The 15,269-nt window shown below is 38.9% G+C and overlaps 1 protein-coding gene across 7 annotated transcripts in view; it reads right to left on the reverse strand.

Annotated features, from left to right (window-relative positions):
- NEK11 (NIMA related kinase 11) overlaps positions 1-15,269 on the reverse strand; it is a 165,052-nt gene that overhangs the window by 105,690 nt on the left and 44,093 nt on the right. For all 7 annotated transcript variants that reach the window (XM_043540837.1, XM_043540836.1, XM_007064332.4 and 4 more), the window contains exons 3-4: positions 9,824-9,989; positions 4,831-4,949 (exon numbers count right to left, since the gene is read on the reverse strand). In XM_043540837.1, the coding sequence (XP_043396772.1) occupies positions 4,831-4,949; positions 9,824-9,989 (285 nt within the window). The remainder of the gene's footprint in view (positions 1-4,830; positions 4,950-9,823; positions 9,990-15,269) is intronic.

The raw sequence follows: 15,269 nt of genomic DNA on the forward strand, positions 1-15,269 counted from the left end.
CCTTGAAAAAAACAAAATATATCTATTAAATATATATCATTCTCTCCTCTCTCTTTCTCTGTCTCTCCAATCAGTTTTAACCAAGCTGTTCCTCAGAGATTCACATGACACCATAAGTCATGAGTAGTGCTGTGTGTAACCATATTTTCTCAACTTCTTGAAATTTCTACCCATGACACCCTTATCTTCCTCCCCCCACGAAGTAAAAAAAAAAAAAATAATCACCATCATCTATATTACACGCAAATCACAGGCTCAAGGAATTTTTGTTAATTCTCCCCGCATAGGGCTCCCTCACGTCCCACCATCCTATCTAGGTCTTACCTTGCCCACTTGATTTCTGCAGTGTCCATGGCATATGCAACAGTGTTCTTTCAGGCAATAATCTGCCCCCGAGTGGAGTTAGAAAAACAGTCTACAATACCTACAGTTACTGGTATTGCATGTAGTCTCATTGAGACCAATTCTTCAACCATTTACAATAGATAAAGAGAGTACCAGAGGCTCTAGAATCTTTAGGGGTGAGCAATAAAATCAAATATGGTAACTGACTACAGTCGTTGTTCAGCTGTCTTCAAATATTGCCCTGTTTTTCCTTAAATTTTTAAAGTGCTCTGAACTGGAACAGTGTAGTGATTTCTAAAATGTTTTCCATATTGAGACAATAACTTCTTCTGATGTATCATTTAACTGAGCAATGTAGTCCACATCTTTGGGAAAGTACTTTTTTCATGAGATACAAAGTTAATTTCACTGAATCCAATATATACGATTTACAAATAACAAACAATAAAATACAGATAATACATACCTAATATTAGGCATTATTGTATATTTATAGACTGCAGATTGAAAAATGAGTCTTTATGCTTAGTGAAATATAAAGAAAAGTTTTCAATAGTATTTTAATATTTCAACTACTTCTTCCAGTTCTTGTCATCAAGGATAATAGTTAACCAATTTGTTTCTATAGTGCATTAAAATATGAGAATGAATTATCAATGGATTATGCAGTGGGTATTTACCAAGGTTTCTAAATAAACAAATGAAATATACTTGTTATAGCAACTTTTTAAAGCAGTATACATGCATTTGTCATGCATTAAATTAGCAAGGAACATTAAAGTGACATTCATCTTTATATCACATATGTATACATATTTATTTTTATATAAAATGTCTCACTTTGTACAGATGGATACATTCTGTGGCTACTATTCATCACAAAGAAACTCTGAAGTAAACAACCAGTCACTGATTTCTGGGTAGGATTTGGATTCCAAAGGGTGGGCTTCAAATGTGGCTACATTTAGTTATTAAAAATGTTATAAATTTATCCATGCCTATGTACAACAGACTGTGCATTTGATCCTTACTTGTCATATAAAAGCACCATACTTCAAGGTGCAGTAGACAGAAACAATCTATTTTCATAGAAAAGTATGGAAGAACTTTTTTCAACATGCTCCGCTCATGCTGAATAAGGCTTCCTCTGCCATATGCTACCAACTGAAACAGAGTGAAGTTTACTGCTGTGAAAATATTGTGGAACTAATTTGAACAGTGTGAAGAACTATTTGTAGAGCTAAGTGGCTTCTGGCAAACTTGACTCCTGTGTAGTAGAAGGCGGAAAGACCAGACATGTAATCTAAGCAGTGCCTCGTGCGCTGTAGGATGGTAGTTGAAAGCCTATTTGCACCATTGGGGCTACCATGCCAAAATCATTCCATTTTGAAACTGCTCTAGTGGAAATTACCAAGGGGAAGGACCACACAGTGATTAGTTTTACTCAAAAGAAGTCTCAACAATGGCGTGATTGCCTGGATGCTGTTAGGAGCAATTTTGTGTGTGGACATGTGATGTGTTGCAAGCGCTAGACCAAATGGTGGTTAGCATGCTAACTTTCTCTAACCTAAACAAGGCCATTAAGCACACAGACCATTATTTCTCTCTTCTGTTATACTAATGATAGATGAGATGTGCATCCATTTATTCTAGACAATTTAGCTGTCAAGTTCAAATCCAAAAAAACTTCCAATTATGTAAAATACACAGTAGGTGGTGTGGTCACCATGAGATAATCATACCCTTTGAGATTTGTGAGGCACAAGAAAAAGATGAAAATCTTTCTAATCTGTACTGTCATTGCAAAAATCCAAAGCAAAAAACATCTTGTTTTGAAAATAGAATTTTTAAATACAGTACTGAACCAGTAGTTTCAGCTAAGCTGTAGGCACATGCTCAGCTATGTGGATAGATGTATGCAATTTAAATGCTCCTGAGCAAAAGTTCTCCTTCACACTATCCAAGGAATTTTTTTTTATTATGAAATGCAATTGCTTATGAATACTCATGTTTTCCAGTTTTAGGGCCATGTTGTCTTCGCACTAGAACTGGAAATGATTAAAAGCGTGCTATAATTTTTCCATATTGTTAGAGAAGAAATCAGTATAATCATATAAATAGAGGCTGGCAATTATATTTTTAGTACCTAGAACGGATGCCTGTTATAGACTTATTAAAAAGTCCACATATTTAATTCTTGCTATGTAGTTTTTATGGTGCATGATAATAAAGCAATACCAGAAAGGTACAGAATAATTTTTTAAAATGTGCATCTATATACAAATATATGACACATTAAAAGGAATGCAAATAAAAATTGTCAAACTATCTGAGCATGGTTGGGGAAGTGCCATTAAACAGTGATGACTCAAAGAGAGAAAATAAATAGCTATTCAAAACTCAAATTGTTGCTGCCACTGGAGAATTAAACTGTACTTCTCAGGAAGCCCAGTAGTTTAATACATTTATTTACCAAGGGAGGTTTATTTACCAGAGAGAATTCTAAAGATTTATTTGCAGACCAAGTGGAAGACAAGAAAAATACAGTACAGGGAGAAAGTTGATAAAAGGCACCTGAGGGGGAACCTGAGATACAGAAGGCATAGAGAGATGAAAGTCACAGGGGAAAGACAGAAGTTAAGAGCCTAGGACAGCAAAGCTTTTTTATTCTCACTTTATTACATAGTGTATCCCCTTATGTCATGTATATATGTTTAAGTAAGGGTTTCACACAAAACTGTCTTTCCAGGATATCAGCATTCCTAATGCCTAATTCCCCAACTGGAGTTTGAAAAAGAAAACTGGTAGTTTAATTAGATGTTGAGGTCTTTCATTTCAATCCTATTCCTCATTTTCTGTCTGAGGCAAATGCTGGGAAAGCACTGCTTGGATAATCTGAAAGGCAGCACTCAAAGCAAAGACCTCTATCCATCATGCTCTCATCAGCACAGTCTGTAGATGTATAGGCAAAGGTACCAACCTCTGCTAAAATAACTGCCTGCACAGCTAGGGGATTCTTATCCCTAAAAGACTGGCATGGGTCCAAGTCTTTGAGTATGGGAGGATGAAATATGCTGGGATTTGGGAGGGTAGAGCTAGCTATATAGGATATTATATCAAGCTCATCACCATGGTACTTCAGTGTTGCCAACAGCCACAAACAACTTTGATGAAAAAGAGAGAAAAAGGGAAGATGCTGAAAGTTAGGCTCCCTGCTCTAGAACTTCTCAAAAGCCACGGAGAAAGGAGTCTCTCATCCCGTGTCTGCTCTCCTAGGGCTTAATCCTGCAAAGTGCTGAGCGCGCTGATCCTGATCCAGCAAAGCACTTTAGCCCATCCGTAACTTTCAGCATGTGAGGAGTCCCATCTAGGTCAAACTTAACCTGTGTAATGAAATGTGAAAAAGTGGACTAGACAAGCTACCTAAGTAGTGTCCAGTACACTGATAGGACTATTTGCACCACCAGGGTTAGTATGCCAGAAATCACTGTCCATATTGGGAGTACATTAGTGGAGACTGGCTAGGTAGAATATCATACGGTGGCTAGCCTTGCTCAAAGCAAAACTAATCCAAATAGTACTTCAACTGTCTGCAGATTGCTGGGAGCAATTGTGTGTGGACATGAAGGTGGAGGGGTGTTACAGATGTGCTGGTGAGACCAAACAGTGGTCAGCCTGCCAAATTTATCTAGCCTAGACAAAGCCATTCAGCCTTTGAGTGGAATCATTATTTCTCTCTTCATATCTCTAGACTAGAGAAGAATAAGTGGACCTTATAAGTAGATTTGAAATAAATAACCTGTGGAACTTTGTGGAATGACTAATTTATTTCCTCTGGTGTCATGGATCTTACATTATTAGTTATAAAAATATGCTCATCACTTAGAGATTTGAAACATAATTGCATGAGTCACCTGCAGTATTTTTTTAGGTTAAATCGTTGATGTACTAATGAAAGTAGTAAGTGCCTTCAAACACATATCCAAAATGAGGAACATTAGGCTAAATTTATCCCTGAGGTAACTTCATTTATATTAATGGAGTTGCTCCAGAGATAAATTTTACTCTTTATGTTTAAGATGTGTTCTCTCTCTTATAAGGCTGAATATTTGTTTTAATCACAAGATTTGATTAACTGTTTTGATTCTACTCTATATTCTCAAGGCTGTCACCTGGATCTTAGTAAATAAAGTTCTGCAAATGACGACTACTGCTAAAAGAGGGTCATCATAATATTGCTAGATGATAGGTTGAAACAGAAGTATAGATATTGAAGGGTCAGACCCTTCAAAAATGCACTGTTTTTGCAAAATGGTTTTTCAATCACCATGTTACACATACTATATTAATTCAAAAGTGTTTTATATCAAAGAAAAAAATAATCAGCAGGGTTTTATTTCCATTTGAATATCTGTAATTAGCCAATACAAGTCTGCTCTGTCATATCACACCTAACTGCTTTCATATTAAAGTAAATTACTGTACCTTTCATGCATATAGTTGACTCCAAGCAACAACTGTATAAACCATTCTATTATCTGGCTTTCAGTGAATATTTTCTTGGCTTCTTTGTATTCTTGAATTTTGCAGTCTAGATCTCGACCCTGAAACATTGGAGGATATTTGCATGTTTAAGAGAAGGGTTATAAACATTTCTTCTTATGCCAAAATATAAGACTCAGTTGTTATCTGAGACCCAGAGGGATATTGGCTAGAGGACACATCCTTTAATTCTAATGCTGATCTTTATCAATGTAGCTTTCTAAAAATTCTGTTTAATACAATTTTTCAAAATACATGCAGCCTAAAAGGAAAACAACCTTCCAGTTAGAGATATTGAAGACCATGAGTCTTTGGGTTAAGTTTATAGGCGAGAGCAACAAGGGAGATGTCGTGGTGGGCATCTGTTACGGACCACCAGACTGGGAGGATGAGGTAGACGAGGCTTTCTTCAGAAAACTAAGAGATGTTTCCAGATCACAGGCCCTGGTTCTCATGGGGGACTTCTATAACCCTGACATCTGCTGGGAGAGCAATACAGTCGTGCACAGACAATCCATGAAGTTTTTGGAGAGTGTTGGGGACAACTTCCTGGCGCAAGTGCTGAAGGAACCAACTAGGGGCCGGGATCTTCGTGAGCTGCAGGTCACAAACAGGGAAGAACTGGTAGGGAAAGTAGAAGTGGGTGGCAACCTGGCCAGCAGTGACCATGAGATGGTCAAGTTCAGGATCCTGACAAAAGGAAGAAAGGAGAGCAGCAGAATATGGACTCTGGACTTCAGAAAAGCAGACTTTGACTCCTTCAGGGAACTGATGGGCAGGATCCCCTGGGAAGCTAATATGAGGGGGAAAGCAGTCCAGGAGAGCTGGCTGTATTTTAAAGAAGCCTTATTGAAGGCACAGGAACAAACCATCCCAATGTGCAGAAAGAATAGCAAATATGGCAGGCGACCAGCTTGGCTTAACAGAGAAATCTTCGGTGAGCTTAAACACAAAAAGGAAGCTTACAAGAAGTGGAAACTTGGACAGATGACTAGGGAGGAGTATAAAGATATTGCTCAAGCATGCAGGGGTGTAATCAGGAAGTCCAAAGCACAATTGGAGTTGCAGTTGGCAAGGGATGTGAAGGGTAACAAGAAGGGTTTTTACAGGTATGTTAGCAACAAGAAGGTGTTCAGGGAAAGTGTAGGACGCTTACTGAACGGGGGAGGCAACTTAGTAACAGATGATGTGGAAAAAGCTGAAGTATTCCATGCTATTTTTGCCTCGGTCTTCACAGACAAGGTCAGCTCCCAGACTGCTGCACTGGGCAGCATAGTATGGGGAGGAGGTGAGCAGCCCTCAGTGGTGAAAGAACACGTTAAGGACTATTTAGAAAAGCTGGACATGCACAAGTCCATGGGGCCGGATCTAATGCATCTGAGGATGCTGAGGGCGTTGGCTGATGTGATTGCACAGCCATTAGCCATTATCTTTGAAAACTCATGGTGATCAGGGGAGGTCCCGGATTATTAGAAAATGGAAAATGTAGTGCCCGTCTTTTAAAAAGGGAAGAAGGAGAATCCAGGGAACTACAGATCCATCAGTCTCACCTCAGTCCCTGCAAAAATCATGGAGCAGGTCCTCAAGGAATCCATTTTGAAGCACTTGGAGGAGAGGAAGGTGATCAGGAACAGTCAACATGGATTCACCGAGGGCAAGTCATGCCTGACCAACCTCATTGCCTTCTATGATGAGGTAGGTAGGAGATAGTAGTACTAGTTTCTCTGTTACCTGTTTTTCCACAGGTTAGCTAGATGGCCTCTGCCTGAGCCTAGTGATGTACCTAGAAAGGGGTAGTTCCCCTATCCCATGGAGCCAACCAAGCCAGTCCAGAAGAGGGAGAAGAGAAAAGAAAAGAAGCTCAGAACTCACAACCAGTGACAGCTCCTTGATTCCCCACCCGACTCCAAAGTGCCTGCTCTAACTTGTTCCAGCTGGTTATGGTCCCATAAGGACCATACACCTGATGGGGACTACCACAGCGGACCATGCTCCACCCACTCTTCCTCCCTGTCCTAACATAACCATTTTGAAATAACGTTCAGCCTTCATGCTTAAAAGATTGGCTTCAATGACCTACAAATTGTTCTAAGCTTGATTCTGTGTAAAAGGTAAGTACCTTAGGAAAAACTGCTCAAGAAAAACAACTCTGAAATGTTGTTGCCAGGAAACCCTGAAGAAGTGCACTCTTCCTATTTTGTGTTTGGGAAGGTCAGTATATTAATGTTCAGGAGAGAAGGAAATAAAGCAAAGGACAAGGAAGATGTCAAGCTACTTCAGACATTTAAATTTCATGAATATTGTATAACATGCAGTAATAACTATTTTCAAACGGGATTTGCTTTTTTGGCTTTTATGATTGATAATGTGAACAAGCATTCGTGACTAAAGTTGCTAATTTTCCTAAGAGAATGTGTATTTCAAGCTGAACTGAAACTGCACTGAAGAAAGGAAATGAAGTTATTTTTCTTTTGAGAATGTAATGACTTATGTTTTACATTTCATTGTTGTATTAAAAAAAATCATATGTCATTTAGGGGAAGTAATCCATTATTGTTTTTAAGAATTATCTTTCACTGATGTCCAGTTTTAGGCACCAAAATAGAATCAGAGGTTCATCTAGGTACTTTTGTTTGAAATCAGATTGACGAGACTGTTTTTATATTGCCTTAAAATATTTGAAATGGGTCAGCCACCAAAGAAGTCCACAAAAACAAACCAGAACACACACACTTCTCTTCTATAATTGCGAGTGTCGTTAGCGCTGATGAAAAGTGCCAGACTGAAGTACTTTGTTATTCATAGAACAGGCACAGCTTCAGGCAGCTGCATGGGAGGCTTGCACCGCACTGTTCCATCAGCAAGGTTCAAAGCCACAGTAGTTTGGAGGAAATAGAACAAGGGGTACCTCATCTTCCCATGCTAACTTAATGATTGTCCTTCTTCTTAACCTGTCAGCTAGGGTACCAATTACTGCCAATTGTGGAAGTAGTTCTGTGCATTAGAAACTGGACATAGAACACAGTAAGCTTCCAAACACCCATCAGGTGGCAGCAAATTTTGCTCACCATTAATTTAGGCAGGATTTAAACAGACAACTTTTAGGTGAAAAGCTCTGTATGCCATTACATATAAAGCTGTATTAGAACTATGCAAATATAGAAGTACATTTTCTGCTTTCCTAGTCCACATTAGAGCAGCCTGAAGGCTGCTTTTACTTGCCCAGGTTACATATAACCTGAAGGGCATGTTGCAGCAGCTGGTGATTGTCTGGGTGCAGGGGAGTCCCTGCCATGCCCTTTTCCTTCAGCCATTCTCTCTATACCAGCTCGAGGGAGGGGCTGGGTATAGGATCCATTATGCAAGCTCTACAGCATTAGAGGAAGAGAAAGCCCCTACATTGGTATGATGTGCCTGTGGCTAGTTATTCTGGCTTTAGGGCCACTTTGTACCAGTGGCACAGTAAAAAGTAGCCCTAACACAGGGAAGAATCTAGGCCCTTGACTTGACTTTTCCCTAATTTTATATGTCGGTTCCATAAGTATCTGACCATAAAGAAATACCCCGTTAAGCGTTATTTGCAACTTATCAGAGTCCTTTTGTAACACATGTTGGATCAACAGAGTGACAGTTATTCACTGTCTCACAACTTTGAAAAAACTATGTCATTTCCAGAACAAACTTGACCAGACCAACAATAAAAGAACAGTTAATTATCAACAAAGTTACTTTAAGGAGTGAATTAATTTCTGATTCGATGGAATTTTATTTTCTTAATTGTTAAGACCAAATTTGGACGATTGCAACAATGTGATTTTTCCAGCACAAAATCCATTTGTGATACTAGCCAGAAAGTAACAGCCAAGTTATAGATAAAAGTATCCAGGATAACTGCACATTTTGAGTTGGGTGGAAAATTTTTAAAGAATATTAAAAGGTTAGACTTGGTTGTTTTTTTTTACAATTTCATTTTAAAACCTTACAATATATTTTATCTAAGTCTTTCAACCTGCCATGAACCAAATGTGGAATTCACAAAAAATGGGAACAGAAGCTTAAAATGTTGTATGATTCATATCAGAATGCTGCATTTTCCATAAATTATTATAATAGAAGTGCGATAGCAAGTCTGTGTGAAGTAGAAATACAGTTGCATTAACAATGAGGAACATCCTTTGTAATGGACAAGCAAGTTGTGTATCCATCCTCACAGCCAAATGTCGCATTCAGGCCCTCATTTTATACTCTGCTTTATACCACCATAGCATCCTCTCCACATTGGCCTCCCATATACAACCAAAGCCCACCTTTCAGTCCATGCAAATACCAATACTAAATTCATTTTCCTTTCCTATCAGTTTGATCATATAGCTCCTCTCTTTGAATCCCTCCACTGGTTTCCTATCCAACATCATTTCAAATTTAAGCTTTTTGTCGCCACCTTCAAAAAGCTACATAACTCTGCCCCTCTCTATTTATCCTCTCTTAACAAATTTAATAATATCCGCCCCAATTCCCCGCACTCTGCCAACACTCCCGGCTTCATCTGCCCATTTGTCAGATCTCCATGCCTTTTTCCATACAGCCCCTATACATGGTACAACCTCCCTGAGCTCATCCACAAGGGCGCTACTCTATCCACATTTAAGTTCCTCTTAAAGACGCACTTATGTTATGCTGCCTACAGTGAATCAAACTGGTTTGCATTTAAATTACCTATTGTTATTCCCCTTCCCCTGATGTCAGTCTACTCATTTTATCCTTAGTCTATGAGCTCCACAGAGCAGGACCATCTTTCTTAAGTGTTTGGAATGTGCCTACTAAATAGCAGATGATACTGCAAATAAATAATGTTATGAACTAAGTCTTCTAAAAGGCCTATTTTGAGAAACACACTGCCTCTAATTTGTTCAGAATAATTTACAAGAAGTCTTACCTCACAGTATTCAGTGATGATGCAGAAACTCTCTCGTTCCACAAAGCTTGCATAAAACTTGACAATGGCTGGGTGATCTAGCTTGGAGAGTAGTTGTGCTTCTAGATTTGCTTCAACTGTTTCATTGGGGTTGAGGTCTCCAACAGAGATTTCCTTTAGAACCTTTCTGGAAAAAAAGATCCCTCAGATTAATAAAAGCAGCAATATACAACATCAAATAAAGCTTCAGCCACAGTTATAGTTTCCTACCATGACATCTTAATACCAGACCTTTAACTGGAATAAGTTTGATCTGGCTTTGTAATGTGAAGTGATCAGGCAATATCAAGTAAATATAAAGACACTACCGTAAAATATTGGCAAACATGCTAGATATTAAAATGGTCCAATACCACTGCACATGATCTCAGGTGTATTTGCGAAAAATATTTTTGCCAATCCAGCAAGATTTAAGAAAATAATTTTGCTCAGTAACTTATACTGTACTATTTTTTTCTTGACATATTTTCACTATTATGGCCTATCATATAATATTGAATGTACAATAACTCCTCACTTAATGTTGTAGTTATGTTCCTGTAAATAGGGGAGGTTAGGTTCCAGGGAAAATTTTTTTTTGCCAGACAAATACCATATATATAGTCTTATACTGTGTGTGTGTGTATGTATGTGTATATATACATACACACACACAGTATAAGTTTTAAACAAACAATTTAATACTGTACACAGCAGTGATGATTGTGAAGCTTGGTTGAGGTGGTGAAGTCAGAGGGTGGGATATTTCCCAGGAAATGCCTTACTGCTAAATGATGAACTAGCAATTGGCTGAGCCCTCAAGGGGTTAACTCGTTGTTAATGTAGCCTCACACTCTACAAGGCAGCAGGAATGGAAGGAAGGGAGACAGCGTGTGAGTGTGTGTGTGTACGCTGACCCACTCTTAAATACACTGCCTTGTTAAGTTAATCAGCAAGCTGAGACCACAGCTTCTGCCAGGAAGCTCCCTCCATCCTGAGCCCTGTCGTGTGTCCCCTGCTCTACGGAGATGGGGTAAGTGGGGTGCAGGAGCAAGGGGGAGGGGGACACCCTGACATTAGCCCCCCTCTTCTTCGCCCCCTTCCCCGCCCCGCAGCAAGCAGGAGGCTTGGGGAGCAGCTCCAAGGCAGAGGGCAGGAGCAGCACATGGCAGTGGGGGGAGGGAGAGCTGAACTGCAGTCAATTGATAGCCTGCTGGGCGGCTGCTTCACAGAGAACTTAGGGAAGCGGGGAGCTGATGGGGAGCTGCCAGTCCACCCTGGTTCCAAGCCCCCACCAGCTAGCTGCAACGGGCTGCTCTTCCTGCAAGCAGTGGACAAAGCAGGCAGCTGCCAAACGACGTTATAAGGGAGCACTGCACAACTTTAACTGAGCATATTCCCTAATTGATCAGCAATGTAACAACGAAACAACATTAACCGGGACGACTTTAAGTGAGGAGTTACTGTACAGGGAAAAAAACAGATTACATTTTATAAACACTATTGAGAAGCAACATAAATTAGAGATTTAAACATGAAATAGGGAGTCCGGCTTGTATTCATAGTTCTGCTACTGTCTTGCTATGTGAGCACGAGGAAGTCACTTTATCTTTTGTATGCCTCCGTCTTCCCATCTATGAAATCGGGATAATAATACCAACTAGAGACTGGCCAGGACCTGAACCCCGCCAAACTAAGAAGTACAAATACTAACTACAGGGTCGAAGCAAAATTCCATATTCAAAATTACCAAACTTTGGGGTCAAAGATTGGTTCTGGAGGATCTAAACTTCTCCAATCCTGCAAAATCAATGGGGCTATGCATGTATGTAAAGTTAAGCATGTGAATGACTCATGGCTGGATTTGGCACTCAGACCCATCTCTATCTACTTCCAGAGTGTTGTGAAACTTAATAATTATTGGAAAAACACTTTGTGATGACAGGACTACAGAAGTGAATATTACTCTTACTATGATTTTCTCGTTCAAATATTTAAGAAAGAAAAATGTATGTGTATCAAATAAGGTGTGCATTTTCATATACTTGAACCAGGAACTAGAGAATATACAATGCTGATCTGTAGCTGAAGAAGCTTTTTGAGCATATGGAGAATATTACTGTATTTTACTGAAGCAAAATTTATGAATTTCCAGTGACTTTTGAATAAATTAAAGGTATATTCCAAGCTGAAATGATGTGTTCATATTGGTTTTTTTAAATAATTTGCTGTTCCCTGCTACATATTTGTAAAGTTGCCGTAATTAAACATGACAGTAATAGAATTTTACACAAATTAGAGAAATTCACTTGCTCTGAGGAGCGAATGTAGTAAATCCCCATAAGTGATTTTTTCCCCCAAACACAACCCATCAGTTACTGAGTTACAGTGCCTGAATTTTCACATAAACTCACCTAAGCTCCATCTGGCAGCCTGATGATAAAACATGCAATCTGATTTGCCTACATCTCCTCAGACTACTTCTGTGCTATTAAGACAGGTAATATCTACTGCAATCTTCTCATCTTAAGTTGACATCAGGACATTATTCCTTCCATCACACAGATCATGTCATGGAACTGACAAACAGAATGAGTCTTCATTAAATATCACTTTATACATGATCCTTAAATGCCAAGGACAGCAATAAAAACCTGACATGTCAAGGTAACTTGTCACCTTAGTCACTCAGTGATTTTGATGCTGCCATTAACTGTCAGACAACTGACAGATGTTTATCTTATTAAAATTCAACCACAGAGCAGCAAATCAAGAAGCTGTACTTTTATAAATGAGCTTTGGTTTACTACTATACAATGCTAACTCCTATCCAGAATTGGCAATTTTCTTGCATTTGGGAAACAAAATTTTGCAAAGTTATCAAGATTAAATTTATTTATACTATAAGTTTGCGTGGGTAGTTATATATATATATAGTTATATATATATATATATATATATATATATACACACACACACATTATATACATATAAAATGTTTGATTTTTCTATGTTTAATATAAAAAAGACACTTGAAGATACTTTCTGCAAAGCAGCCTTTTTGAATTGGTAATAAAGTGTCAAGGAAATTAGCTCAAACTCATCAGGATTCTGGTAACAAAAACAGATGACAGTCTCCAGGAATAAAGTTTAATTTCTTTTTAATAAGAAATGGTAAATAAATCATCTCTAAACAGTGGCCTGGCCTACATTAAACAGACCAGTTGGAGTTACTGTGCATAAAGTGTATTATACAGGTAAGGCATATATCATGGGCATATAGTTCTGTCTCTAGTTAAGCTTGCCCAACACTTTCCATTACAAAACACTCTGTTCAGTTGTTTATTACTTTGCCAAACTAACTTTTTGGGCTGACATTTTCCATGCCAGCTGTCTGCCTCAGGCTGAATGTTTTGGAAAGTTTCGGCAAAAAGAACTGAGCCATTTCCAAGAACAAGGAAAGGAAAAATATTTTTTATTCCATATGTCATCAAAATTATTTGAACTGCTTTTTTAAGAGGCTCTAGTACCTCCATACTTTGACTTAAATTTGGCAGGGGAGACATCATGGCACCAAGAATGTGCTGTTGCTCATGTTCCTGTGAAAAACTATTCAAATTTGACCAAGTTATAAGCCTTTGAAAAAAATCACAGTTTGCACATGCCTAGTAGACTCTTGTTAGGGTTTTGGCAGCTAAACTCTACATGCTAATGAGTATGCTCCATTCCGGGGTGTAGAAACTGAGCAGAATGTTCCCTGCAATTGCTGTTCCTGGCTGCTGTGGTGAGGGCACTGGAACTGAGAGCAGGGACACTGTCTCTCCTGTGCTCTCATTGTTCCTGTTGCTGGCTCTTACGCAAAGTAGAGGAGTGCAAACTGCCTGATTGGAACGCAGACAGGACAAGAGTCAGACCTGAGAGTCATAGTGGAGGGAGTAGACTGGGACTCCCATTTTAGAGAGAGCAAAACCAACTATATAGCTTTAACCTAAACTTTCTGAGATGCAGTGTAGCTAAATGGATGAGATTTGGTTTTGCAACAGTAGCAACGTAAACACTATTCCCTGCCAGAGGTGGCCTTTTGCAACTCAGATCCTCAGTTGTCTGATCTGTAAAATGGGGGGAAATAATACTTGCCTTACTCCTAAGATAGGCATATAAGGGCTTGCTCAATAATGACTGTGAAGAAAATATAAAATTATTAAAACCAGTCCAAAAGAAGTAAGACTTGAACTTGTGGTCATCTGGCTCCCAGCCCAGTGCTTATCCCCCTAAGCCAAAGATTATTTTGATGGAAGAAGTCTCTCTCTTTCTCTTTCCCTCTCCAATTCAGCAGCCTCTTTTTCGTGCTTTTTTTTACTTAAGTAGAAATTGTCACTTTTGAAGAGAAGGGCCAAAAGATTTCAGAAAGCCTTGTAATTCAAAAGAGGGGGTGGCTGACATTAGGGTGAATTTTGAAGTTGGTGGGTGATGTAGTTTTTGAGCAAAAGGGACATACAATTTGATGAGGCATACTATGCAAAATTTCTGGAAAAATGTGATTTTTACTGTTTATTTTTTTTCCAGGAATGTTTGCCAGTCACCAAAATACTCTCAGGTTTTAGAGTAGCAGCAGTGTTAGTCTGTATCCGCAAAAAGAAAAGGAGTACTTGTGGCACCTTAGAGACTAACAAATTTATTTGAGCATAAGCTTTCGTGAGCTACAGCTCACTTCATCAGATGCATGCAGTGGAAAATACAGTGGGGAGATTTTATATACACAGAGAACATGAAACAATGGGTGTTACCATACACACTGTAAAGAGAGAGATCAGGTAAGGTGAGCTATTACCAGCAGGAGAGGAAAAAAACCTTTTGTAGTGATAATTAAGGTGGGCCATTTCCAGCAGTTGACAAGAACATGTGAGGAACAGTGTGTGTGGGGGGGGGGGGGGGGAATGCTGAATTGGAATTAATTTGCAAACTGGACACCATTAACTTAGGCTTGAATAAAGACTGGGAGTGGATGTGTCATTACACAAAGTAAAACTATTTCCCCATGTTTATGTTGCAGTAGCTTGATTCACACTCCCATGCTTAAGCATCTGCAAACATCTGTTGTTATAAACCCATGGTTTTAGACATTCATAATTCAGTCCAGGAAAGAAACTGCATACTTCTACTTTTTATCCGTTACAAAAAACACATGTAGCTATACGCTGCCAGGTAGATTCGAATTTAAGAAATCTTGTGGTGAACTATCTGCATTGATCAATACTGATAGTATGCATTCACATGCTCAGGATCTCCCAGACCACCATACTTATAAGACAAGCAATGGCTACCCTGCCAGGCAAGGAAAAATATCTTCTACATTTCCATGATCTGAAGGCCTGTCAGAATTCTCAACTTTGACAACCCTTGCAGATTTAACATCTCCTCATGTGCT

Source organism: Chelonia mydas, chromosome 2 (genome assembly GCF_015237465.2).
Source record: "Chelonia mydas isolate rCheMyd1 chromosome 2, rCheMyd1.pri.v2, whole genome shotgun sequence".
Classification (NCBI taxonomy): Eukaryota; Metazoa; Chordata; order Testudines; family Cheloniidae; genus Chelonia; species Chelonia mydas.